The 24,803-nt window shown below is 53.7% G+C and overlaps 13 protein-coding genes across 13 annotated transcripts; 6 read left to right on the top strand and 7 right to left on the bottom strand.

The window, feature by feature from the left end:
- Positions 1-1,314: 1,314 nt before the first annotated feature.
- On the top strand, positions 1,315-2,169 carry LTS14_004460 (uncharacterized protein; the record flags this gene model as incomplete). The annotated part of the gene is made up of 1 exon (XM_064837162.1): positions 1,315-2,169. One exon carries the CDS (start codon positions 1,315-1,317, stop codon positions 2,167-2,169), a length of 855 nt encoding a protein of 284 aa, XP_064695121.1.
- Positions 2,170-3,195: 1,026 nt separating this feature from the next.
- LTS14_004459 (uncharacterized protein) lies at positions 3,196-3,534 on the bottom strand (the record flags this gene model as incomplete). The annotated part of the gene is made up of 1 exon (XM_064837161.1): positions 3,196-3,534. One exon carries the CDS (start codon positions 3,532-3,534, stop codon positions 3,196-3,198), a length of 339 nt encoding a protein of 112 aa, XP_064695120.1.
- Positions 3,535-3,614: 80 nt separating this feature from the next.
- Positions 3,615-4,635, bottom strand: LTS14_004458 (uncharacterized protein; the record flags this gene model as incomplete). Its single annotated transcript, XM_064837160.1, has 2 exons — positions 3,615-4,251; positions 4,319-4,635. 2 exons carry the CDS (start codon positions 4,633-4,635, stop codon positions 3,615-3,617), a joined length of 954 nt encoding a protein of 317 aa, XP_064695119.1.
- A 626-nt stretch (positions 4,636-5,261) lies between these two features.
- TRS20 (TRAPP subunit) lies at positions 5,262-5,904 on the bottom strand (the record flags this gene model as incomplete). Its single annotated transcript, XM_064837159.1, has 3 exons — positions 5,262-5,375; positions 5,425-5,656; positions 5,720-5,904. 3 exons carry the CDS (start codon positions 5,902-5,904, stop codon positions 5,262-5,264), a joined length of 531 nt encoding a protein of 176 aa, XP_064695118.1.
- A 233-nt stretch (positions 5,905-6,137) lies between these two features.
- On the top strand, positions 6,138-6,779 carry LTS14_004456 (uncharacterized protein; the record flags this gene model as incomplete). The annotated part of the gene is made up of 2 exons (XM_064837158.1): positions 6,138-6,187; positions 6,236-6,779. The coding sequence occupies 2 exons, from the start codon at positions 6,138-6,140 to the stop codon at positions 6,777-6,779; spliced, it is 594 nt and encodes a 197-aa protein (XP_064695117.1).
- A 1,647-nt stretch (positions 6,780-8,426) lies between these two features.
- On the top strand, positions 8,427-10,286 carry LTS14_004455 (uncharacterized protein; the record flags this gene model as incomplete). The annotated part of the gene is made up of 1 exon (XM_064837157.1): positions 8,427-10,286. One exon carries the CDS (start codon positions 8,427-8,429, stop codon positions 10,284-10,286), a length of 1,860 nt encoding a protein of 619 aa, XP_064695116.1.
- A 362-nt stretch (positions 10,287-10,648) lies between these two features.
- Positions 10,649-12,475, bottom strand: LTS14_004454 (uncharacterized protein; the record flags this gene model as incomplete). Its single annotated transcript, XM_064837156.1, has 2 exons — positions 10,649-12,328; positions 12,383-12,475. The coding sequence occupies 2 exons, from the start codon at positions 12,473-12,475 to the stop codon at positions 10,649-10,651; spliced, it is 1,773 nt and encodes a 590-aa protein (XP_064695115.1).
- A 511-nt stretch (positions 12,476-12,986) lies between these two features.
- LTS14_004453 (uncharacterized protein) lies at positions 12,987-14,481 on the top strand (the record flags this gene model as incomplete). Its single annotated transcript, XM_064837155.1, has 4 exons — positions 12,987-13,174; positions 13,456-13,554; positions 13,605-13,668; positions 13,720-14,481. 4 exons carry the CDS (start codon positions 12,987-12,989, stop codon positions 14,479-14,481), a joined length of 1,113 nt encoding a protein of 370 aa, XP_064695114.1.
- Positions 14,482-14,683: 202 nt separating this feature from the next.
- LTS14_004452 (uncharacterized protein) lies at positions 14,684-16,843 on the bottom strand (the record flags this gene model as incomplete). The annotated part of the gene is made up of 1 exon (XM_064837154.1): positions 14,684-16,843. One exon carries the CDS (start codon positions 16,841-16,843, stop codon positions 14,684-14,686), a length of 2,160 nt encoding a protein of 719 aa, XP_064695113.1.
- A 210-nt stretch (positions 16,844-17,053) lies between these two features.
- On the top strand, positions 17,054-17,819 carry LTS14_004451 (uncharacterized protein; the record flags this gene model as incomplete). The annotated part of the gene is made up of 2 exons (XM_064837153.1): positions 17,054-17,162; positions 17,221-17,819. 2 exons carry the CDS (start codon positions 17,054-17,056, stop codon positions 17,817-17,819), a joined length of 708 nt encoding a protein of 235 aa, XP_064695112.1.
- A 387-nt stretch (positions 17,820-18,206) lies between these two features.
- Positions 18,207-20,318, bottom strand: LTS14_004450 (uncharacterized protein; the record flags this gene model as incomplete). The annotated part of the gene is made up of 2 exons (XM_064837152.1): positions 18,207-18,487; positions 18,536-20,318. The coding sequence occupies 2 exons, from the start codon at positions 20,316-20,318 to the stop codon at positions 18,207-18,209; spliced, it is 2,064 nt and encodes a 687-aa protein (XP_064695111.1).
- Positions 20,319-21,393: 1,075 nt separating this feature from the next.
- On the top strand, positions 21,394-22,735 carry LTS14_004449 (uncharacterized protein; the record flags this gene model as incomplete). Its single annotated transcript, XM_064837151.1, has 3 exons — positions 21,394-21,403; positions 21,460-21,721; positions 21,769-22,735. 3 exons carry the CDS (start codon positions 21,394-21,396, stop codon positions 22,733-22,735), a joined length of 1,239 nt encoding a protein of 412 aa, XP_064695110.1.
- Positions 22,736-24,065: 1,330 nt separating this feature from the next.
- Positions 24,066-24,784, bottom strand: LTS14_004448 (uncharacterized protein; the record flags this gene model as incomplete). Its single annotated transcript, XM_064837150.1, has 2 exons — positions 24,066-24,110; positions 24,215-24,784. 2 exons carry the CDS (start codon positions 24,782-24,784, stop codon positions 24,066-24,068), a joined length of 615 nt encoding a protein of 204 aa, XP_064695109.1.
- Between the last annotated feature and the right edge of the window lie 19 nt (positions 24,785-24,803).

Raw genomic sequence — 24,803 nt, 5'->3', positions numbered from 1 at the left:
TGATTACTCGTCGCTCTTCATCATCTTTCAACGGTCTCGTGGCTAAAGTGAGAGCCCGCGAATAGTCCGGATATATGGCTACGTGCTGTAGGCCTGTGGCTCGCAAGATTGCCCTGACAGATCATTGACAGCTGCATGTTGATTACTCTGCTTTGACAGCGGCAGAGGCGTAAGTTTGCATACAGAGGATCGTCTTGCTGACATTCCTCTGTCGAGCTACTTGTACAGTAGTACATCCGCATACATGTGTCTGTCCTGAGCATGGGTCTGTGCCGATCGACCCGTTCAGACTCTATTACCTCGGACTAGTCGTCATCTGATCACATCACCACACATTATCTTCGTCAAGACTATACCGGACAAGACAACTGAAGGCTCAGACTAGGCCGAGATTTGTTCCAAGCAATGCTGTGATCCCACGCTTGTGGAACGCTAGAACTCTAATAGCGCGACTGGCGCGGTTGCACGACCTTACGATGGCGGCATCTTTCGCCAGTGGCCGTCATCCGACCCGTTCCTGCATGATATGTGCAGCCTACACCCACGCTACACCACATCTTGTATTCTTGATCTGCTGCATGAACGCCGCGTTTAGTCAAGGCCATGGATTAGAGCTGGGCTGACGTGGGAGAAGTCGTCCAGTAATCTCTGGTGGTCAGAGGAACAGGAATCGAGGCAGCCGGTTTCCTCCTTGGTTGCCTGGCTGCCTCCACACATACCTCTTCGCCCTCAGCGTCGGTGTCTCACAGCTGACTCCTACCAATCAGTCACCAGCCGCTGCGCCTTCTGACCACTTACGCGCAAGCCTCCATAGCTGCATACGCATGCCCGGCCTCACAGACTCCCGGAGTCATAGAAAGCGCGATCCAGCTTCTCTTCCTTCATAACTTGCCTTCTCTCGCTTCACTAATTTACTCCAGTCATTCTTTCTGCACGTTTTCCTTGCGTTTCACAAATCGAAGATCAGAGTACTAGGCTGACCCGGCCCCCACGCCTGCAAAAGGCAACCTTCCACACTCGAACATTAAACTAGGCTATTCAATTGCCCTTACATGTGCATAACCGGCCATCGGGCCGGCACATGTAGAAATCCAAAGATTACTGCATCCCACTGGCATCCAACGAGAGACATTGACGCGCGACCGCATCCCGCCAGCGCATCTATCTGGTCCATCCTCCGCTACAGTAGCCGGCGATCTGCGTCGCTCCACCAAACGCCACTGCGCTCCCACGGACCATAGGGCTACCTCAGAAGAGGCAGCCTGTCGCGTGTCCGTCACCGCACCTACTAACATCTCACCCTACATAACCAGGATGCCTTCTCCTCCCCACCCATTGCATCGCAGCCCTTCCCGGCCTACCACCCTTCATCTCGCCACTCATGGCAGCAAGACTTTCGTCCCAGAACCACAATCCATGTCTGCTGGTCCTAAAACATCCTCGAAGCCATCTCACGACTCATTCCTTGGCGACGACTTGGAGGACCATCCCGAGGACCACTTCCTGTCGCCCATGTACGAGTACGAGGACTGGGCGTCCGATGGCGAGGACGACGATGAGGTAGAGTGGGACGCTGGCATCACAGACTTCGCACTATTCAACAATGATCGGCAACGTGCTCAGCAGACCGACGAGCAGCTTGATCAGAGATGGGACGCCTTCATGCTGCGGCAAGATTATGCACTGCGGCGATCTATCCAGCGAAGCCATTCCGAGGCCGAGGTTGATACTACGCGACCACCTCTACCATTCGATGAGGTACCTGGCCTCACCCCGGACAGCTCACCTCACTTGCGGGACGATTTGGATGTGGAGTCCTTTCATGGCCACGACCAGGCCAGGCCAAGCGTGCCAAATTATCTTACGGTGACAGTCACGCCTCCTTCGCCAGTACAGCAACTCTTCGAGGACGACGATGACCTGCCGCTATCCTTTGCTCTGCATCACTCACAGCCTAGTAGGCCTGCTCGACGGAAACTGGAGCGTCCAGGTCTTCGCCATGCGCGGACGATGTCAGGAAAGCTACATTCGTGGCGGAAGCCAGGCTGGAACATGTACTCGCTTGGCGAGGAGCCCGAGGCAGAGAAGAAGGCTGAGCAAGGGAGTGATAGCAGACCAGATGATGTGTCGGCAGTGCGAGGGCGGAGAGGCTGTGATGCCCGAGACTAAAGTGCTGTTCAGTTTTCATGCATAAGCGTATGGCGTTTCCTTTCTGTTGCCAAGACGATGGATCGTGGTTGCCAAAAATAGCGTTGTTTAGCACGACAGGATGGTGGCGCAAACTATGGTGGACAGGTAGAATGGGCACTGAGCTATCAGATTGTCTCTGATCAATGATTGTCTGCATAACGAAGGTCTTTACTTGCTACTTGTGTAATCAGCAGCTAACTTGTATTACTGTCTTTACCGCACCGCACACTGGATCGTGCTTTGCCCCGCCTCTGAACGTCAACTCGATGGTGTTTTATGCTGACTCCTAGAGCAGCAAGCCCACTACCATGATACTTGTTACTAAGCTGATAGCAAGGTAACTTGCAAGCTTGTTGGAGCTGAATCTCTGGTCTTGGGTCGAGGAAGAGGCGCCCGAGTGGTAGCCCTTCCTGGTTCATTTCCGAAGACGGGTTCCTGCTCGAGCGGTGCCATACAAAAAGCATGGGGATCGTTCTTTCTCACTTCGTGCAAGCTGTTGGCTCAAAGGCGCCTATTAGTAGCCACAACAAGCTTGAAATATATGATTGACTGGCAGCCTCCATTATCGTGAAACATGCTAGATACCAGTATTCACACGTGTGTACACAGTCTCATCGAGCCAGCAGAGCTTAGAAGTCAGCATTGCAAGTATCACCCCGTCATCGATGGGCGGGATCCACTGCTACGTTAGGTATACATCAGGAGGTGGCCAGAACTCAGTAGAGAAAGGGAAGATGATTCAAGGATACCTAGGTGTGCTTCCATCGCAATCAACGATTCAGCTGCGGGTCAGACTGACTGGTACCAGGCCGATGCCCGTCGTCGCTGCCACCTGCGGAATACCCAAGGCCACGCCAGCCTCGCCGACGTCACTCTCTACGGTCTGTCTCAGGGGGACATCCGCGCCATGGCTCCCAACAATTTCTCGTAGCGTTCTTCGCAATGGTTCATGAAACAGAAGCCTGCGTGCCCGTGGTCGCGAGCCTCGACCCAGTGGTGACAGTACTAGCCCCAGATAGTGGCTGTAGTCGTTGGTGAATGGCCATATCCGTCGCTACGTATTATGCCAGTCGAGACGGTGGCAGACGTTGCGGAGGTGGCAGTGGTCGTATCGCCGCCGGTACCATGGGTGACTGTGATGATGTGTGGTGACTTGGCGATGGAGTCGGAAGCTACCGGAGCAATGCCGACTTGGTTGTTGTCCAGGTCATGAAACACGTAAGCGGACCGCAAGAAGGTATCGCCGAATAGATACCTGTCGTTACTGCCCGAGGCGGACAGACCAAACATACAAACCTCATTCCTGTCTGCAAAACCTGGATCTGCTCCATCCTGTAGAGGCATCGGGACGGCAAGCTCGGAGAAAGGAACAGAGATCCAAGGGCGATCGACACCACCAGCAAATTGGTAGTTCAGAGAGCCGTTCAATTTGCAACGTCGCATGAGACAAGGCAAGTGGCACCATGGCAGCTGTGAGCATTGAAATACGTGATCAGTTGGACGAAGAGCGACACGGGGACGTAAGTCATACTTGTGCCCGAATCAAATTCCGCCGTAAGGTTGAGTTCGCTTCCAGCGCCGACAGCTCTAGTTCCATCGTTGTCTGTCAAGGTGAATGACGTCCATGGAACGGCAAAGTAAGCAGTCCTTCCGGCCAGTGGCTGAAGGGACAGAAACGACAAGTTCCCTTCCATTCTCGAGGTATCGTAACCACCAAACAAGATGGATCCTGGTTGGGCACCCCTACCCCCTAGATCGAGGCTGTATGTCTTCGAGGCAATGAGCTTTTGTTCCACCATTAAATCCATGAAGTTTGGATATGCCCGGGCGCCTTCCTCCACTGCGGCCTCGCCAGCGTTTGAGGCGATACCCATGATGCCCATCCCTCCAGTATGGCCCTGGCCCATTTTGTCCACAATAGCCATGGTCAGGTTTGAAAGCATGATAGAGTCGCCAAAAGCAAGTGTGTCTTGCATGTAGGTTCCCGTGACGTGTGTGCCATCAACGTAACTGATATCGAATGGTTCCTTGGAGACTTCTCTGTACGTCGAGGACGATAGACTGAGCTGTAGTCAGCATTGACGACTCGAGTGAGGCCGTTGTGCCAAGAGATGCCGTTGGAGAGTACTCACAGATGCCTGTCGCGCGATCTGGGAGAGCTGAGCGCATGATCGGAGCAAACATCCACAAGTCGCTGCTTCCGGTGTCAAGTATAAGGCTGACCATTTGACCTGGCATACCGATTGAGGCATTGACATGATAAGCCGGCTTGCGAGGCAAATCGTTGATTAGACGGACGGAGGGGGTGCTTCTTCCGTGGAGAGCCAATGAGTCCTGAGCTCGAGCCATGTTCATCCTCACGACTCCCGGCTCAGTTGTAGCGAGGAGTGGGATGCATAGCCACACCAGAGTCAGCCAGTTGGTGTGAGGCGTGGGTAAAGGCATGGCGTTTGCCACGGCGTCCGCGCACTCGAGATGAGCGTGAGGCTTCAGAGTGCTAGACACTGGTCAAACACCCTATCGGAGAAGTGCCATGTCTGAGCAGACGACGCGCAGACGTACCTGGACCGTGGTTTCCGGTTGGTGCGTTGTGCTAAGCTGAGATGGATGGTCGGCTAATGTGGATACGGATATGGTATGCTGCTTGTCGATACTTCAGTGTTTGTCAATGTAGGTGATGGCGTGAACAAGACTGCGGGGTTTTCGCTTGAGGTCGCACCGCCATGGTTGCCCTGAACGCGATCGCAGGGAGGCCACGCCATTGCCTCGACATGCTGCTCATCGTTTTGCCAACGCCACTGCCTTGAACGTCAGATGCCAGCGACGACCAGACAGTGCGTTCGTGCAGGATTTCGACATCTCTTGCGGGCACGCTGGTTGAAGCTTTGTGGCGATGTTCGATACAGCGAGCTTACAAACGGTGGCACGCAGGCATGCTGATGGTCTCCTTGCACTGCACGACCGTCCATGCGCGGTGGTAAGGCTGCGGAAAGCCCGCTCGAGGAATTTGCGTTGCAGCATGGTGCTTACCTTTAAGGTGATAAGTCAGAAGGAAGGTGAGCTGTAGCATCTCAAAGATACTTCTTCGCGGCAGTCGCGACCCTGTTACGGAACACAGGACTCGTGACAACCTGATTGACTTGGTAGAAAGGGTTCATGATGCACTTCACCCAGTTCTCATACACCTGTTGCAGTCAGCCCAATTTTAATTGATAGCTCATAATAATTACCCACCTCCAGCATGAAGGCACGAACGGCTTCCTCGGTAGCCTGACTATTCGGACTCGCAGCTAGTAGCGTCGTGCTCTGTCGTGCGGTCGAGGGTCTACTGGGTTGCGAGGTCGGATAGGCTGAATATGTCGTGGCTGTTGGGTCCGGGTTCATGAGAAGCATAAACTTCACGTTGCCGCCTGTTAGAAAACAGTGGACGTGGTTGTTCTGGAACGAATCAATGCGCTTGAGGTACCTTGTCCCGGGCATTAGCAGGGTGTGACACGAACCGGCGCATAATGTCAGCCGATGGACATACATCTCTTTATTGGTCCATTGGACTTCTTCCACCACATCTAGCGCAGCGTGCACGATGAATTGGTTCATATACTTGGCTTCTTCGCGGAAGCGTGCCACGCCATCACCACCAACCTTCGAAGTGCCGAAGTCGAGCTCGAAGAGAGGGTTGTCTCGTGTTCCGATAATTGTAAAGTAGTATGACATGATTGCTACTGCTCTCACAAAGCGGCAGGTGTCTTGATCGAAGAGTCAATCCGAGAGGAGACTACACCCTGCCACATGTATAGAAACCTTCTTGAAGTCGAATGTATATGTAAGGTACCGCGCGTACTTACCCGAATCGCGCTCATGTCTTGGCACTCCCGCGGCGAAGTGCATCTCAGGCATTGAGTCTATGGCGCATTGCATGCCAAAACATCTAGATACCAATATACGACATGTTCGGCGCATTCAAACCATCAGCGCCACTCTCGGGAGGATTGTTATGGTATGGCTACCAGCCTGTTGTCGCTACTGGCCACTGACAAGCTCCTAGGAAGATCCCATGGCGGCTTTCACCACCTCAGAAGCTACGGCACCGTCGTCGTATGCGCCGAGTCGATAATGTAGTCTCAGTGCTAGACACGGCACTCAAGAGACAAGCTGTCACCGTCGTTCCACCTTCCTCAAGACCACAACATAGCACCACTTCCACCGACACTGCACCAGCACAAGCACCTACACAATCCTCAAGCAACATCAAAGCGACACCTTCGGAGCTATTACAGACAGCACAGGGCCAACGCATCCTCGAGAACGAAGCAACACAATCCCAGCAACAGCTCCGACACGGGCGAGGACCACGACAAGGGGAAGTCATGCCTGGATCATCACATACGCGAACAGGAGATGCGGCGCGAAGGGAAGGAACAATCAAGCTTATTGAGCGATGGAAGGTGGATATGCCTACAGAGCAAGAGATGCTGCCGAAGGACAAATACACCATGTTTGATCGTAAGGCGAGAGGATACAGGAAAGGTGTGCACAAGTTGCCAAAGTGGACGAGGGTCAGTCAGAGGCTGAACCCACCTGGATTCTGAGGTGTATTTGTTATGGGTTGTAAATTATTATATGGCATTGCGAGGCGCCACGGAAATCCGAGCTCCATGTATCAGGAGGCATTGTTACGCTCTGTTACAGGAACATAAGGTGTATGAAGCATGCGAGCAGGGGCAGTGTGTGATCAAGACTGAAGTGATATTCGGTTTGCACAACTTGGATTCTCTGCTTCGAGTTCAAATGGGTGTGAGTTGGATTCATCTGTTCTCACCTTCCATAATGCGAGATCTCGACGCGTCAACAATAAGATGACGGTGATGGTCGTCTTAAGCCTGCAAAAGCCTCTTGAAGCCCTACCGTTCACGTGCGGTTGAGAAACGCTGCCCTGCCCAGGCGTCGAGAGAACAAAAAGCTTGGCTAATGGCCGTATTGCATCCCAGCGCACTTCTGCTGCTTACATGAATCACCAATGCCCCCTGGGCGGTGTTACGAGCCTGTCTTGCCAATGCTTGTGCCGGCGGTTTGCGAGACGTTTTGCATGAAAAGCGCGGTGAGATCTGCAAAGACAATCTTGTTCCGATGAGTAGCGAGTTCTATCCCTGCGTGATTTTAAGCCTTCTTGTGGTAGATAGGCTTGTCAGCAATGCCCGGATAATCTGTGGCATAAGTAGTAAGCTGGTGACGTATGATCACAATTGAGCATCTGGGTGCGGCAATCCACAGTCTTGTCTCTAGTGGCGAGCTTGCAATCCTCGACACGGTCATCCTAGTCCTGTGACGGCGTGTATGGTGATACACCTTGGCTTTCACTTGGCTGTACCTTGGCCGTCCTCTCGCAAGAAAAATTCGAATACGTGAACGCGCGGGTGTCAATCTTTGGCCGAGAGTCCGTCCGATTCCGTTACCGCACACAAAACACAAGCTGCAGCAGTAGTCAATGAGTACGGTGTAGTGCGGCAAGAGCCCGCCTTCGGACGAAATTTCGAGGTTTGCTATCCGGCTACATCGGCACAGTCTTTGCTGCCCCAGCAGCAGGTCCCTGAGACCATCACGCACGTCGGAGGAGGGGTGGAATGGTCAGCGTTCAAGATTCTCAACGTATCTTGGCTTTCTCGACAACCGACCCCCCCTTCAATAGTGTTGTCTTCGCCGAGCTGCAGCTCCTCATTACAGCTCATCTTCGTACAATGATAGCCGCCGACAACGCGCGCAATCGATTCCTTCCTTAATTGCTATACTACAACCGCAGCCGCGTGCCAAAAATCCCCCGCAGCCGCATTGCTTTTGGTCGGAGACCTAAGTCAACTCTGCAGCATCAGCCAGGCGACTACAGACCTTCTTGCAGCCCGCTTGCGCGAGGCCTGCGTTGCACGCTATCTGCAGTAGTCCTTACCACTGGTGAATGACATATGCGGCGTCGCTTCTGGAAGAGCGCCATCACCTGTTCACGTGCAGTTTGCAGCTTATTCGAGCAAGCCTAAGGTGGCGGCACTACACTGCAACAATTACGGGGAGTAGTCGACACGATACATACCTAGCTCCTCAAGCTGCGCGTCATTGCTACAAGGGAGGGTAGCTGGTACTCACATCTTTCGAACTTCTGTTACACAACATCACCTGGTCGCCATTAAATGGCGCTTTTGGCGCGGCAGCCGACTGATCACAAATTGCGGCACACGGCTACCACAATGGCTGGAAGCAAAGATGAACCTTCTCCGGACGAGCTGAGATCAAAGCGCCAGGCTACAATGCCGATACCACCGAGTCCGAAGAAGCCTAGTTTCTTGAAACGTGCCTTTACATCTCATAGTCGGAATAAGAGCAATACTGGATCGTCTACACCCACTTCCCAACCTCGCAGTCCTCCTTCGCCACAATCGCAAGATCAGGACTCATCCTCACGGCCTCAGTCCAGTGCTTCACAGACACCTTCAGCCATCTCAGCGAGACCTTTACCGGACAACGTTGGGACTAGGACCTCGACACCTGAAACACAGTCGTCGCATCCGAAAGAGGCTTCCAAGGTCGATTCAGTAACCAGTAGTCGGCCACTGAGCGCAGTGACGCAACCTCAGACTGAGCCTGCCGAGTCGCCTGCTGCATCCTCCACTACGTTCGAGCACCACGACTCCGAAAATACCGACACCTCAAGCGCTACCGAGCACGATGATACCCATGCGCATGACGATCTTGATGGGAAAGACGAAACAGATCCCAGCCGCTCCGACTCGCGAACTTCAGGCATCAGATTTCAAATCGATGCGGCACCAATCACACGACTGAAGCACGAGAACTCGAATTCAGTGCAACGACGGCCTTCCATCTTCACGAGGAATGCAGAGCATGGTCTTCAGGGTGTGAACGAAGGTGTTGGTTCGAAAGCCCGGCGGCTATCTACGGCTGTGCCGCGTGATGATCTGGTCGTAGATGAGTGTCCACTGGAGACGCACTTCAACTTTGTCAATCGCATGCACAAGAAGCCGATCGGTGAAGGTGGTGCTGCAACAGTCCAACTAATGAACAGCAAAACAGCAAGCGAAGGTAAATCGAAAGACAAAGTCTTCGCTTGCAAGGAGTTCCGACCTTGGGAAGAGGAAAACGAAACCCAGGACGAGTACCAGCGCAAGATCAAAAGTGAATTCGCCATCGCCAAATCTCTTGAGCACCCGAATATCGTGCAAACTTACCAATTATGCTACTCCGAGCATTTGAGTAAATGGAACCACGTAATGGAATGGTGCGAATACGGCGACTTGAACGACAACCTCACAAAAGGCTATTTCTCCATGGAAGACAAGAACTGCATGTTCAAGCAACTGATACGAGGCGTTGAATATATTCACAGTCGCGGGATCGCGCATCGTGACCTCAAATCCGAGAACCTCCTGCTGAACAAAGACGGCTGTCTCAAAATCGCCGACTTCGGTACCTCAGAAGTCTTCTCAGGCACACATCCAGGTTTCCAACGATGTCGAAGACCAAGCATAATCGCCCCTGACGCCCCAATCCGGGAATGCGATCCAGGACTTGTGGGGAGCAGACCGTACATGGCTCCCGAAGTCCTCGAACACGAATACCCTTACGACCCTCGAGCGATAGATATATGGTCCTGCGGTATCGTCTACATAACCATGATCGTGGTCGGCACACCATGGGATGCTGCTCAGCCGAGCGATAGACGGTACAACGCCTACGCCGGCACATGGGATGACTTTATAGCGAAATACTCACCCGACTACGACTTTATTAAAGCTTCCGAAGAGGAAGCTGGTCCCATGCCCGCTGCCGCGCGCTCTCAAGCGTGGAAGAAGATTACGATCTTCGAAGGTTCGACCGTGGTGGGCAATATCCGGGCCTTACTTTTCGCTATGCTTAATCCAGATCCCAAGCATAGAGCTTCGGCGAAACAAATCCTGGACTCGAAGCCCTTGATCGAAATGCCCTGTTGTCAGCAAGCGGGTTATAGCGATGATATTCTGAAGAGGCAGAGGAAGGCCATGCATGTACATTGTCCTCCCGACAAACGGAAGAAGGGCAAATCGGGATAGGCTCTTGATCGATGTGGCGTGGGTGGTTTGTGCGAGCATAGGTGTCATGGCCGGAGTCGAGTTTTTGGGTTTCTGCTGGATCATACGGCGAGGGTGTAGATTAGCACATGATTCATGCATGGCATGTATACGGTGCGTGGAGCGAGTGTGCGAATTGGCGTACCTCGGCCGTGCATTGTCTTCTGCATTATGATAGCATCAGGCACATTACTCGTGCTGCTAAAGTGATACAAAAGCCACAGCTTGCGCTCAGTCCTACACAAGCAACGATTCCCTACAATTTCAGACCTTTTGTTCTATCTATCCAGAAATATTTACAAAAGCACAATTTGTACCACACAAGCCCTTCAAGCAGTCCTCCACTACCACATCTCCCACACCTTCGCCGGCAATACCCGGCGCATGATATACCAATGCCGCAATGCACTCTCCTCCTGCTGTTTCCGCCACTTGCCTTGCGACCCTTTCTCAAATACCTCCAAAGCCTTGCCACCCTTGCCATCATCTCTCTTTGAGATGGAGGACGGGAAAGATATCTCCCACTCCGCCTTGGGAAGGAGATAGTGCTCCTTACTCCTACTCCCCAAAAAATCCTTCTTCACCGGTTTGCGGAATGTGATCTCGCCTCCTGAAGCACTGTTGCGGCAGAAGACTACCATGTTTAGGAAGTCGCCTTCAGCTGACTTCTTGTCTGCGCTTTCGGGCTCTGGTGGCGCATCCCGGTAGATCTTGCATTGTCCGTTGAAGGTTCGTTGGATGGTTGTGAGGATTGTGCTTGTGAGGGGGATATTTAGGTCGCCGGCGTAGTTTATTGCTATCACGCCTTCTGGCGTTAGGAGGGAGCGGAGGGAGGTGAGGAAGGTGATTGTGAAGAGTGCTAGTGGTTCGGCGCCGCCCGTGAAAACGTCGTGAAGGATGTAGTCGTACGTCTGCGCCGAATTCAAGGTGGTGCTGGTGGCTTGGTCCTTGACCCAGCTTACGGCGTCCCGAATTACCGATGTGTGGTTTGTTGGGAGACCAAAGTACTTCGTTGCAAAGTCGAGGACTTTCGGGTCAAGCTCAACGATCGTGGTGTTAATGCCGTGAGTTATGAAGGCTTTGGGTGCTGTGCCGATGCCCAGGCCTATCACGAGCGCATTGGCTGAGCTGTCCGGAACAGGTGTGGGTACCTCGATAAGGCGCACAGCCTCGAGCATGCTGAAGACGGCGTAGATTGGTTCGCTGACTAGCCAGCCTTCATTTTCTCTTCGTTCTGAAGTGAGGAGCCATTCACCACCGAGCAGGGAGTGATCGCATCGTAGTGCTCGGTAGTTGAGTTCTGTGTTCTCGACTACAGAAAGGTAGCCCGTGTTGGACCACGAGCGATCAAGGACTGTCCAATTCACGGCTGCAACTCCCTCGTTCACCAATTCCAGGTTTCTTGGTGAGGCATCGATATGTGGATTCGCGAAGAAAGCAAGCAGAATCGAGGGTATGCTCAGCGAAAGTAGCCAGTACGGCTTTGGTCGAGAGGCTAGACCATATGCACCAGCAATGATGTACAGCAGCTTTGGCGGCGTGAAGAAACCAGACCACATCCACAGCATTGGCACGAGTCTCGCTAGCCCGAATTCCAGTGGTCTGAAGACCGCAAAATCAAGCACTAATGCCGGGATCGCCACACCGCCAACCACGCCCATAGTGCTCTGCAGCTCCAGCCCTTCTATGACCTGCGCCACTGCATACCCAGTTCCGACAAGCAAGACATGACATCCAATCAGTCCAGTAATAATAGCACCCAAGATCGGCCCCCATGAGTCTGAATATTTGAACAAGAACATCTCAGCAAAGGGCACCCAGAACGCCCAAAGCGTGAGGTATGGCTGGATGCTGACATCGCCTATCCATTCCCGCCACAGATGTCGTGCGATGAAGCCGAGGAGGAGTGTTGCTGTTATGGCTTCCGTATGGTTTATGCTGCTTGGTATTGAGCCGTAGACGGGAGATAATGTGGCTTGAGATACTGGCGAGGTCAAGGCCGCCAAGGTCAGGAGAGGCAGAATCTGAAGGAGAACAGACTGTATGTTCTGTGGCGAGAGAGGGTCTCTAGGGCCAACTTCTTTGGTGGCATCAACTGTGGCTTTCTTTGACATCTCATCGTTCTTCCGGTGTTGCTGAGGCAGGCGGACGGTCTGTCGGCCTTTTACCATGGTGGCGGTTGTGAATAATCGGTGACGTGTTCAGAGAGTGTTGGCCTGTCTCCAGCCAAACCACTGCGGTGTCCCAGGTGCTAGCCTAAAAGATTCAGGAAGTATTAAAGTGTCGGGTGAAGACAACCACAAGGGTTTGCCCGAAGCCCAGGGTGGTATGAATTCCGATCAAGTTGATGTGGTGTGCTGAGAGCCTGCAGGGATGTCCGTGATGGCTGTCATGATGTCCTCAACTGCTCGACCGGGAATTTATTCCTATGTTCACCCTGAATTCAAAGTCGAAATGAACATATATGTTGCAAGAGTGGACACACGGACGTTTCCTACAGCCAACCACGCAAAAACGAGTCCGCGATTTCTGCTTAGCTAAGCAATAGTTCTATATCCAAGCTTCAGCCTCATCAATGCCAGTATCGGTCCCACAGCTCGAACCACGCCAGGAAGCAACAAAGTTTGGCGTAAGCACCACTATGGATCGCAGCCTTGACGAGATCATTTCGGAGCGGCCTGTATGCATCGTACGCTCCCTCGAATCTGTACAACCATCACTGAAGGGATCTATAGCAACGAGGTGACCGCCGCGATCGAGATCGAGCACCGCCATCAGGCCCACGAGGAGGCGGAACTCGAGGCGGACGAGGAGCTCCAGCACCGCGCCAAGATCGTCGGGACGAGTATCCACGAGATGGCGTTCGAAAGGTATGTCACGTGTTCGAGATCAGGATATGAGCTGGACTGACCGAGATCCTATCTTAGGTGCACCCTCCTTCCCTCCTTACCGTATGACCGCAATCGCGCGCCTCCCGAGTGACCGAACGACGACGAACCGATCGCGACGCGACGGCGACACGAACGTGAACAGTAGCTGACCGAGGCGTACCTGCCAATACAGTACCGTACCGATGAACGACCGAGCATGGACAAGTATATCTCCATTCACTGCGCTTCATTATTGGCACGATCAGCTGACACTCGTGTAGTGAATGGGTTCACGACCGATACGAGGACGACAAGTACGACCGCATGCATTCTCGGCCAGTAGAAGACGATCGATATGCTGGTGGTCGAGGCCAAGAAGCGTATGCATCGATCAGTACGCTCAGGGCAGGACACGACTGACAATGAGCAGCAGCAACGGCGCAAAAGTGAGAGTCGAAAACATCCACTACGACATCACCGAAGAGGACCTGCGTGTAAGTCAACCGCAACCACATCTGCCCGGCCTGACACTAACGGAAGAACAGTCCCTCTTCGCCCGCAAAGGCGCCCTAGTCTCCTGCACGATGAACTACGACCGCTCAGACCGCAGCACCGGCACAGCCTGGGTAGTCTACTCCGATCCTCATGACGCGCGTGACGCAGTCGAGGACTTCGATGGCCAGAATGCCCAGGGCCAGAAGATTCGAGTCACTCTGGTCCCCTCGGGACCGGCTGAGAGAGGTGGTGGGGTGAGTGGTGCACCTGGTGGCCCTCGAGGTCCGGCAGCTAGGGAGAGGAGTCTGTTCGACAGGATACAGCCGAGGGAGAGGAGTATGTTTGAGCGGATTGAAGGTGGTGGGGCGAGGGAGGACGAGCGGGATGGATATCGTGGTGGAGGGGATAGGAGGAGAAGGGATAGGAGTGACTCTCCGCTGAAAAACGGCCGATCACTCGCAGCTCCAGAGAACATCGATCGATATGTTCCCGGAAGGGGTTCGCGATCGCCAATTCGTCGTCGCGGGACACCAAGAGAAAGTGGAAGACGACCTGGGGCTAGACGTGAGGAGAGTGGACGGGGCGGAGGAGGCAGACGTGGAGGTAGAGGTGATGCCGAGGGTGCTGCTGGAGGGGTGGGAGGTAGGAGACCGAAGAAGACGGCTGAGCAGCTGGATGCTGAGATGGAGGACTATTTTGGCAAGGGCGAGAAGGCGGAGGAGAGTAATGGTGCCGCTCCGAATAATGCGGCGAATGGTGCGGCGTCTGCGGCTGCTGCTACTGCGGACGACGACACCGATATGATATTGTGAGCAGGAGCGCGTACGATAGCCTGGCAAAGTCTTGTATGCTGGAGAGGCTAGGTATAATAGACATCTAGGCAAGGCATGGCCCATGGTATCAAAATGCTACCAAAGATAACCAGGGCGTCCATTCCAAAACACATTTTCGATTCCAGATACGCCATGCTCGAACGCTGCCAGTAGCAAACAGATTGCGTCGTACGTACGATCCTCATAGCGTACTCCGTCTCCTCCTCGCCCTGTCCTTCCGTCTCGTCTTCCGAGCCGCGTGCGTAGCAGCTTCCAGACCTTTCTCCTCCATGATATCAATATTGATTTGGATATGCGTCGGTGCGTCCTCGAATGTGAGGAGAGCGGGTGGATCACTGCTCTGCGGGACTGCCACGCATTCGTCTGTAGTAAGGTAAACAGTACCTGGTGGCGAAGAAGACACAACATCACCCTCTCCTCCCACCATCATCCCAGTATAAACATCGTTATGACAGCCCACCACATCCTCCACACCCAACCAGCCTTCACTCAACGCCAAGGCCACGATATCGCTTGCAGAACGCAGAGAGCTTTTACATATCCCCGTCTCGGGATCGAGAAGATCCTGCATGTGGAGGAGTGTATGTTCCAGGTCGTTCGCCCGTTTCCATTCCGCAAAAGCCGGCTTCACAGCCACTTTTAGCTTGCGAGACGGTGGTTTCTGGGATGAAGGCCAGGAGAGCTGCTCGAGGAGCTTGTAGAGGATGAAGTGGAGCCAGATTAGATTTGTGGTTGGGTGGTATTGTTGCCAGATGTCTTTGTTGTCGGGCATGTCCTCGTTCGACATAGGATCCTGGGCTAAGACGGCCCCGCGCATGTAGCGGTAGATGTCGTATTGGTATTCTTCGGTACTGTCGCCTTGGAAGAGAGAGGGGTCGGGGAGGAGGTCGTGGTAGGCTATCTCTTGTTCAGGGTCAGAAAAGGGGTGGGTCTTGGAGGTGAGGCGGCACCGGGAAATGGTGTAGTCGATTATTGTCGTCTCTAGATCTGTGAATCCTAGCTTCTTGCTCGTGATGTCGATATTTGCTGTGGAAGCTGAAAGGGTCGACTCGTTCTTATGCCGCACACAGATATTCCCTAGATGGAGATCTCTGTGCTCGAACTCTGCACCCTCTTCGCCTTTCGCGAGCGTGAGCACGACTTGCCAGAAAACGTCCCAGACACTCCAGATACTCGTACATTCGCCTTCCACCGCTTCGACCAGCTGCTCGAGATCCGTACCAGCATCCTGCATCTCTATCACCGCCCAGAGCTGATCCTCGCAATAGCTGGTCTTCTTCACTGGGTCGGGAAAGTGGCTAAGATCCTTCTTCTTGGCCTTTTGTTCAGCATTGTAGGTTTGAAATGCTTCCACAAACAGAGGCGGAGGTCGGCCTTGCACTATCCGCACGTCACGGAAGTTAGTGAAGCCGGGTATACTGCTCATCCTCTGCAGTACCCGCACTTCACTAGCAACATCTTCCACTTTTGACATGCCTTCTGCCTTCGCCAGCGCTGCAGCTCGAGCTTTCTTTGCGATTGGGAGGATAGACTTTGGTGCCTGTAGCGCTATGACTTTGAAGACTGATTCGTCTGCTCGTGATAGACCGGGAAGTGGCGAGAGTAGGGACAAACGATAGACTTCGCCGAAAGAGGCTTCGGCTATCTTGGCCAGGGAGAAATGGTCAGAGAGTTGGGATGACCAAAGGGCGAAGGGCGTGAGGTCGTGCGAGGAGAGGTCCAGTAGAGTTCGAGAGTGGTTGCTGTATATATTGTTGATTGGTACTGCAGCGATTGTCGTTGTGTCGTCTGGCTTGTCCGTGAGATCTGCGAAAGAGAGATCTAGAGCTGAGATTGTCGGTGCTTGGGGTATGCTATTGTCTCTATTCCTCTTCGGCGGCTCCGGCGATACTCGTCGCGCTTCGGTAGATGATACGAGATCCTGCTGCTCTTTTGCCTCCTCCTTTTCAGCCGTCTTATCATTTACACGCCTCTCCGCCTGTCTTGTCTCAATCTCTTCCACATCCTCTCTGCTCTCCACCTCACGTACGTCTTGCGGCCCGGAATGTTCTATTGTCACCTCGACTTCAACCACCTTCTTCCGCCTCCCATTCTTGGTCTTTCGTGGTCTGACCGGCAAGACAACACTGTTCGCATCACACGCCCCAAGCACTAATCTCCGCCTCCGATGCTCAACGACGTCCGCACAATCATGTAGACTCAGCCCGGTCACCTTCTCCACAAGTCTCTGCGTCGCCTCTTCGGCTCGTGATTTGACCGTCGGTCGTTGTGGACTGTCAAAAATGGCGAAGTCGTTGTAGACTGCTCGTGAGCGTTTCCCGTACACTTGCTGGCGCGGCATGATAACCAGGTCCTGTTTGTCTTAGCCAGCATGGGTTTCCTTCCCTAGCATTTCTTGGGTTTGCAGCGCCCAAAAAGTCCGATGTTTATTGATTGTAGCATGGGGCAACAATCAGCTTTCGATAATAGAGTTTGTCAAGAATAATACCTAGCGTTCGACTTCGGCTGCTCTTCTGTGAAAGCACAACTCGACCAACATCTCCCATACACAATGCAGGAACGCAAGCAATATCTACACGCGGAGCCGTATGCATGGCCTCACGATGGTTCACTCAAGCCGGACAGCACTGCTCTAGTGGTCATTGACATGCAACGCGACTGTACGCCGCCTTACCCTCCGGCAGTTCCTGTACCATCTAGTCTGACATGTAAGTAAAGTCTGCGAAGAAGGCGGCTACCTTTCCCACCAAGGCTATGACATCTCCCCTGTTCGGAGCATCATACCATCAATCCAGCAGCTCCTCACCGCAGCCCGGGGGGCAGCCCTTCCAATCTTCCACACCTGCGAAGGACATCGGCCAAATCTTGCAACGCTCTCAACCCGCGAACTCTTCCGGTCGCGCAACAACCCTTCAGGTCTAGGTATAGGCGATCAGGGACCTCTAGGCCGCCTGCTTATCCGTGGCGAAGCTGGACACGATATCATACCCGAGCTGTACCCGCTAAAGAACGAACCAGTGGTAGATAAGCCTGGAAAGGGTGCTTTTGCTAATACAGAATTCGAGCTTATGCTTCAAGTCAAGGGCGTGAAGAGACTGATCGTCTGCGGTGTGACGACTGATGTCTGCGTGCATACTACCATGCGTGAAGCGAATGACAGAGGCTATGAGTGTTTGTTGGTCGAGGACTGCTGTGCGGCTAGTGAGGCGAAGCTACATGAAGCTGCTGTGGAGATGATAAGGACCGAAGGCGGCATCTTTGGGTGCACTGCTAAGGTGCAGGACGTTGTCAGCGTATTGGAGAACTGGAGGAAATGATAGCAATCGACCTATAGGCTGTGGCTCAATGCACCATACCACACCACCTTGGCAGTCTTGACAAATCTTCAGCTGACCATACCAGGAGCTCCATAATGCTATCTTGATTTAGGTTAATTATGCCCCATCCTTTCCCCTCCTCACTCCCCGCACACATACCGTTCGTACACTTGACGCCTCCATCACCTGCTCATCGGCATCCTTCTTGCTCCTGGAGTCATATGGCTTGGTGGCGGCCCTACTGACGTGGAGACAACATGGGCCGGCGGTCCAAGATCGGACTATCACGGTCTGGACCGTTCCCGTTGCTCTGCTTCAATTGAAGGCGGCGGCGATGCATCTACAGTCTCTTACACCCTGCTGGATTTGATAGAACAGATATGCCTTTCAAGTAGGTGGTGATGCTCCTTCCTTGAGGTGCGGCGGAACAGTCTCGTCCTTGACCATGTCCTCGACGTAATGAGCGTTCTCTTGTTCGTTCTCAACTCCATCAAGTAAGGATACGCTACTATTGCGGAAAGCGGTGTGCTCAGCAACGGTCAGATTCGCATTGCCAGAGCCCGCGACCGTCCGGTCAAGTGTGTTCTCGGGCTCCTCAATACCGGGCGTACCAAGGGGAGTAACGAACCTCTCCTCGCTGGCAGGCGAAGGGAAAGGATGCTCTGTATCTGCAGCCGAGAAAGGTGGCGAAGGCAGCGGAGGAGATGGGAACCCACCATCACTGCCAGGAGACGACATCGGCGGCGACGGCAAAGGTGGCGAAGGTAGAGGTAGATCGATGTGTCGACCCGCAATCGGGCTCGTTGGCAAAGACCTTAGACTTCTCCGCGCGGACGACATCTCGCTCATCGGTCGCGTGCGGCTGTCCAATTCATTGCCAGCATGGCCTTCGAGCTCGAAGACTGGTGTGCTCATCAACTCGCGGTCTTGCAGCATAGCTTCCATCTCATGGATCTGGTGTTCGTTGTCCAGCTCGCTGGTCTTGCGCTCGTGCATCCCTGGTCGGTTGTGCGACTCCATCTCATTGACTTGCGCGTATGATCCGAATGCTGATTTCTCGTTCCCGACTTTCTCGGGTGGATAGTACTCCTCCGCTGCTCCGTTGTGGACTTCGAGTGCACTTGGTTCATGATCGCATTTATCGTTTGTAGCACGTCTCTTGCGTCGCATACGCAAGATGGAGAATCCTGCTGCTGCTGCGATGAGCGCGATTATGACAATGACGATGCCAGCTATTGCGCCAGTCGAGATTCCATGATGTTGTACGGCTGGAGGCGCTGGTGCTGGACTCGCAGATCCGTTCGTCGCAGGATTCGGAGATGGAGCGATAATTGGTTGGACGCTGGTGGTGCTGTTCTGCGCTACAGCTTGTCCAATAGTGATCGTAGCATTATCCCAGTTCACTACGATATACGCCTCCTGCAGGAATACGCGGCCGATCGTGTACTGCGACTCGTTCTTTGCTTGGCGCAGTGGGAAGTATAGATATGGCGAGGCTGACAGGGGTTGGCTCAAATTGTAATCGAAGGCTTTGTAGGGTAGATCGATGTTGACCGTGCTACCGCTCACAGCGCCAATGGAGAACGTCAAAGTCGGGTTACTGGCTAGCATCTGCTTATGCATAGTGTCATTAATGAAGTAATAGTTGACATTGGCGCTGTAAGTGAGGCCAAATGCTTCCGCAAAATACTCGCAGACCTTCTCCGGAAGCCATAATTGCGAGACTGCAGAGTCAAGGTTGGCGAATATTGCGCCGTCGAGTAGCTGCTGCGTCGAGCCACCGAGCGCACCTTGGACTGTTACACTTTGTAGACCGAGCTGTATGTTCTGGGTCCCAGCGCTGCTGTTCAGCGGTAGTGTCAGAGGCGTCGGTGTGTTCGACAGTCGAGCTTGGTCATAACCGCCCAAGACGAGACTACCAGGTACGTTATGGTAGTGTTGTCCAGCCGTGTACCCGTATGACAAGCTCGGTATCAGACTCTGATTCTTTAGAGTGAACATCAAGCTCTGCGCTGAGCTATCGCCACTGAACTGGCTGGGCGAAGGGCCTAGTCCCATTGTCCCAAGCCAGAAGTCGAGCGTTGCGATTCCAGCAATGACTTGTTTCTGTAGTACCGAGCCATTGTCGGCGCCCTTTCGGGCTATGGCCACGGTATCGTATGCATAAAGGCCAGTGTCGAAGATTCCAAACAGATTTTGGCCATCCGATAGCACGTAGGGGTCGCCAGGTATAGCATTCCATGAGGTTGACGCGTTCGTCTGGTAGCCCTGACTGCCATTCCCATCAACTCCTCGAAGGTTGCCACAATTCGCAAGCTGTGTGAGGCCCTCGCAGCCTTCTACAACGGGAGCCCAGATCTCGTGGCCGATAGTGGCTGGAACAACGCGCAGCGACTGCGGTGGTGTACCGACTTCGATGGCAAAAGTCGACCAAAGCCCATCGACGCCGTCCCAGGAGTAAGTCGGCGCCACAAGATACGGCAGAGGTGTTGTGGCCATGGTGGCCGTATTACTGCTAATTAGTTACTGAAAAGTGTACAGAAGATCAGCAGGATTAGCATAGCGAACGACAGGCACAACACAACAGTGACGCGCCGGCCACCAGCGGATAGACAAATCCATCGGATGACCACCCTCTCGATACCGAGTGAGCTATGAGGGGTATCTGAGCAGGCTGTGTAGTAGTATCGCGCTCGGCGTGCAGGCAAGCTCGTCTCCGGGCGCGAAGGAGAGCGATCCAGCCTCCAGGGCACAATCTTCCAGCCCTGTGGTCATTCGTGTGCTACTGCTCGGGCGCGGCATAACACAGAGGCTCTCGACCGCCCATTGCATGAGAGGTGCAGAAATGGAAGCGAAACAATACCGAAGGATTCCCGCATCCCTGTTGAAGCTAGTCTTCCGCCAAGCCATGCCGACTTCAGCCCATCACGAGCCTCGCCAATACTCCAACATCAGCCGGCTGTATCAGCAAGCTGCAATATATATGCTGGGGCCGAACACTGTCCCGCACTACACCATGGATGGACTGTATCTCGCGTCCGTACTATCAGTACCGATCCCACGTTCTCGCCGTCCGGTGAAGACAAGGCACACTCTACAGCCGCACTGCGGCAATGCCAAGCGGACGCAGGTGTCTGGACGATGAAGTACTGTTGATATGCATGCGCCAGGGAGCCACCTTGGAGTGTTCTGACTTGCTCGAGCTGATTTGACCGCCTGGCATGAGACTGTGATTCACGACCGTCACATACTGCAGCCTTAGCGGGTCGGGCAGTGGTCAAAAACAGGAAGGTGAAGACTGAAAGCTGACTGAGGTATCTCTTCTGCGCTTCGACCAGCATGTTGCGATCGTCCTGGCCCCATGAGGTAGTGATGGCCGTTGCAGCCTCCATGCAGTCGGTTCCCCTCTGCCAGCCAAGGCCTTCAGCCATTGATGCAATTGCTCAGGCTCTTGAACATCAATCGCTTTTGTCTCCCTCCTCTCCGGCGCCTCTCTTCCGTCGAACTTCTTCCGGAACCTCGCAAGCTCTTGCCGGCTATTTCTTGACATTAGACAGGTACTCAAACACACAATATGGCAGCAGGTAAGCTTCTGCAAGCAGCCGTGGCACAATCGCGATCTGACTGAGCCTCGCTGTAGCTGCGACGTCATGTGCGCCTTGCGTCTTGGGTGCAGCTTCATCCGCATTGCTGTCTTTCCCATATGACATTATTCAGAATGTCAGCGTTGAAATCGTGCCGCATGTCACCATCTTCAGCAATGGGTCATCCTCAACCATCGGCTTCGACACTACCACAGTGGCCAACGAGATCATCAGCACTATATCTGGACCTGGCGGTGCACCTGTGGCGACCTTCACACATGTAGACCAGCTGACATGGAGTACGCTTGGCACCGTTTTGTACGTTTCTTTCTTGTGCAACGGCTTCTTGGTACTGACCGGTCCAGGACATACCCGACGACATATGTAGAATATCTCGGCTTTGTGGGTGCGACCGCGACCTCCTCAGGCTGCGCACAATCAATTCAGCCTACTGCGCTCACCTTACCTGCGAATGTTAACTCGGCGTCACTTGTCTTCCCCAATGGTGAGACCAACAACGGGCTACCTGGCGGACTCTTGAGCTATCTTGACGGCCTCAGCGGGTTCGCATCGCAACTGGGCGGACCAGCTGAATCTTGCCCTACCCCTGGCGGTGTCGTCGCTTCTCCTCCCAGCTCAACGTCAAACTTCACCTCGACTTCCAGAAGCTTCACAACCATAACATCAGCTTCTACCACGATCACCGAGAGCAACTCGACAATCACCACACTCTTGTCAACATCTTTGACCACCTTGACTTCAACATTGACTACGTCTACGACGGTCCAGAGTACTGAAGGCTCTGCACTGTCGACAACAACTACACGTTACGTCCCATCACCAGCCTCGACGGTCACTAGTCCGACGTCTGTGGTCATCACTTCGGCAGTTGTGCCCACTACGGTCGCTCAGACTCTCACGCCAGCCCGCATATTTGCAACAGCCACGCCCAGCACAGTTATCATCCAGAGCGGCAGCTCGACTACACTTCCGGCTTCACCAACTGCTCTCGCAGAGAGTATGACGCCCCGTCCCGTAACCAGCGTCAACCCAATAGCATTGAGTCAGCTGATAGCGGCAATCGGCAGCCAGACATCTACGACTTCCAGCCAGAGTAAGCCTGCCATCACACCTGCGCCATCAATCAATGGCACTTTGTCTGGAACACCATATTCTGTCAGAAACGCCACATCAACTACGTATGTTGTCTTGAACGGCACCTCCACTACATATACTGTACAGTACACTGGCGCCGCGCATCCCGTGGCCATGCCGGACAGACTGGCATGGTTGGGCGGGCTTTTGGGCTTGGCAGTACCCATCTTGTTCTAGAGACTGGGATTTGAAGGTGTGTCTGATGCTCGTAGCGGAATGATAGAATGGCGTCTCGTTCATTATGCGACATACTGTATGTACATTCGCTAGATAATTGATAATACCAATTAGTAGACTGAACTATGGCAAAGCAACAGAGCGGCATACTAATGCTGATGGTATGTGCGATCGTGTAATGGCGGACGTGGAAGTAGCCAGCGAGCAGGTTCATCGATGATCACATGACGCGAAAGCTTGGACCACATGCTCAAGACCACACAGTTATGCTTTTAAACCGCGAACAAGGACGTGAGAGCATTATATAGCGAGCAATCGTGTCATGATATGCTCTATTGTACAGTAGTAGAATGGCCGCTTGCCTAGTCGTAAATCATGATCGGCACCAGCAGTCGGTACACCGTCCACATAACTGCTTCATCTCAGCCTATTCCTCCTGCAAGCATACTGTGAAAATGGTTAGTGTGAACTCATGAATATCTCAAGACTGGGTTCGCACTTACACAAGCCGCAATGCCGCACCACCTACAAGCATACACCCGGTTCTTGACACGGCCGCAGAGCTCGCATCCTGCGCGACGTCGTGGATCGTCATTGGTCGCGGCCCAGTTCAGCGGGTGCGCACAATTAGCATTTTCCTGCAGTTGAGCGGCCATCTGCTGGATACGTTCATCTCGAAGAGCCTGGAGTCTTGCATCCGGTACTACAGGCACTGGACGAGGTAGTCGAGGTGCGAAAGGGTTGAGGTAGCGGTCGAACACGTTCTGCGGTGGCGCCGGTGCTGGGGGCGGCCGGACCGCCGCCGCGGCAGGGCGGGCAGGCTGACGGTCGACAAGGACTGCCGCGCGGTGAAGTAGGCGTTGTCTCTGCCACTGCGGACACCCGCAGGTCCGCCAGCGCGCTCCGCAGACGTAGCAGAATTGACGGCCACATACGCATCTAAAATTACCTGATTAGCATGTCTTCACTGTCTGGTGTCAGGTGAGCTCACGTCATGTGATTACAGCCTTGATTGAGCTCAATCATCCTGCTGCACCCCTCGCATCGTCGCCAGCCCTCATCCTGTGCCAATTCAAGGACAGCCTGTACGCCAGGATCCCGAGGACAATCGCCTTCGTGGGTCTGCGCCTTGCAATGACTACACGTTCTTTCGTTGCAGGTCGGACACACGGCAATGTCATTGTGGATCGTGGTAGGTGGTATGAATGTTGAGCACGGCTGAACATGGCAGTATGTTCTGTCGGCTGTACTGAATTCTACAGCCTTGATAGCGAATTCTCTTGATAAGTCTGCACCGAGCATCCGGCGTGCTTGGTCCAGTGGCAAGTCGTTACCGCAGCAGCGAGGCGGGAATAGTTCCTCGTCTGTCATGGAGCTGCGGAATAGATGTGAGAGACAGTCAACGCAGTAGAAGTGCTCGCAAGTCGTTGGAAAGAGAAGATTGCGAGGAAATGCGTCTTGGCAGGCGGTGCAGCGTACCATCTCGAATCTTGCGTTGCGTTGGACGATGTGTTGAGCAAGATTCTCGGCCATGGGATCATCCGCCTGGCCTTCTTCGGCCACGAAAAGCGGCTCTCGATCATGCTTTTCCTCATTGTGGACGAATTCATGATGGCGCTGCTCTCCGTCATCAAGTCCATGCTCATGATCGTGTACGTGGTCAAGGCCATGGCCATGCTCGTGGTCCTGATCATGCTGGCGTTCCAGTCCATCATCGTTGGCATAGCCACCAGCGTCGTTAAACGCATTGCCGAATAGGCCACCAAAGTTGAAGTCGTCGTTCCCACCCTGCTCCCTAGCAAGCTCCTCAGCCATCTGTCTATCCCACGCCTCCGCCCCCGCGAGTCCTCTCTCCTCAGCATCGAGCTGCCGTGCGAGCCTCTCGTCGTCGGCCAGCATCGCCTGCTGCCGCTCTCCAGCGTGCCTACGTGTCCTCTCTTCTTGACGGCGTGTGGCGGCGAGCTCCTGATATCTTGAAACCTGCAGCGCCAGGACGTCATCTCGTCTCTCCATCTCGGCTAGCGAAAGGGCATATTCTTCATCGTCCATCTCGTTTACCCGACGGATG

The sequence above is a fragment of the Recurvomyces mirabilis genome, assembly GCF_035927965.1.
Source record: "Recurvomyces mirabilis strain CCFEE 5264 chromosome Unknown scaffold_10, whole genome shotgun sequence".
NCBI classification, from domain to species: Eukaryota; Fungi; Ascomycota; class Dothideomycetes; order Mycosphaerellales; family Teratosphaeriaceae; genus Recurvomyces; species Recurvomyces mirabilis.
The sequence above is the reverse complement of the archived record's forward strand: the minus strand, read 5'-3'. Positions and strand labels throughout refer to the sequence as shown.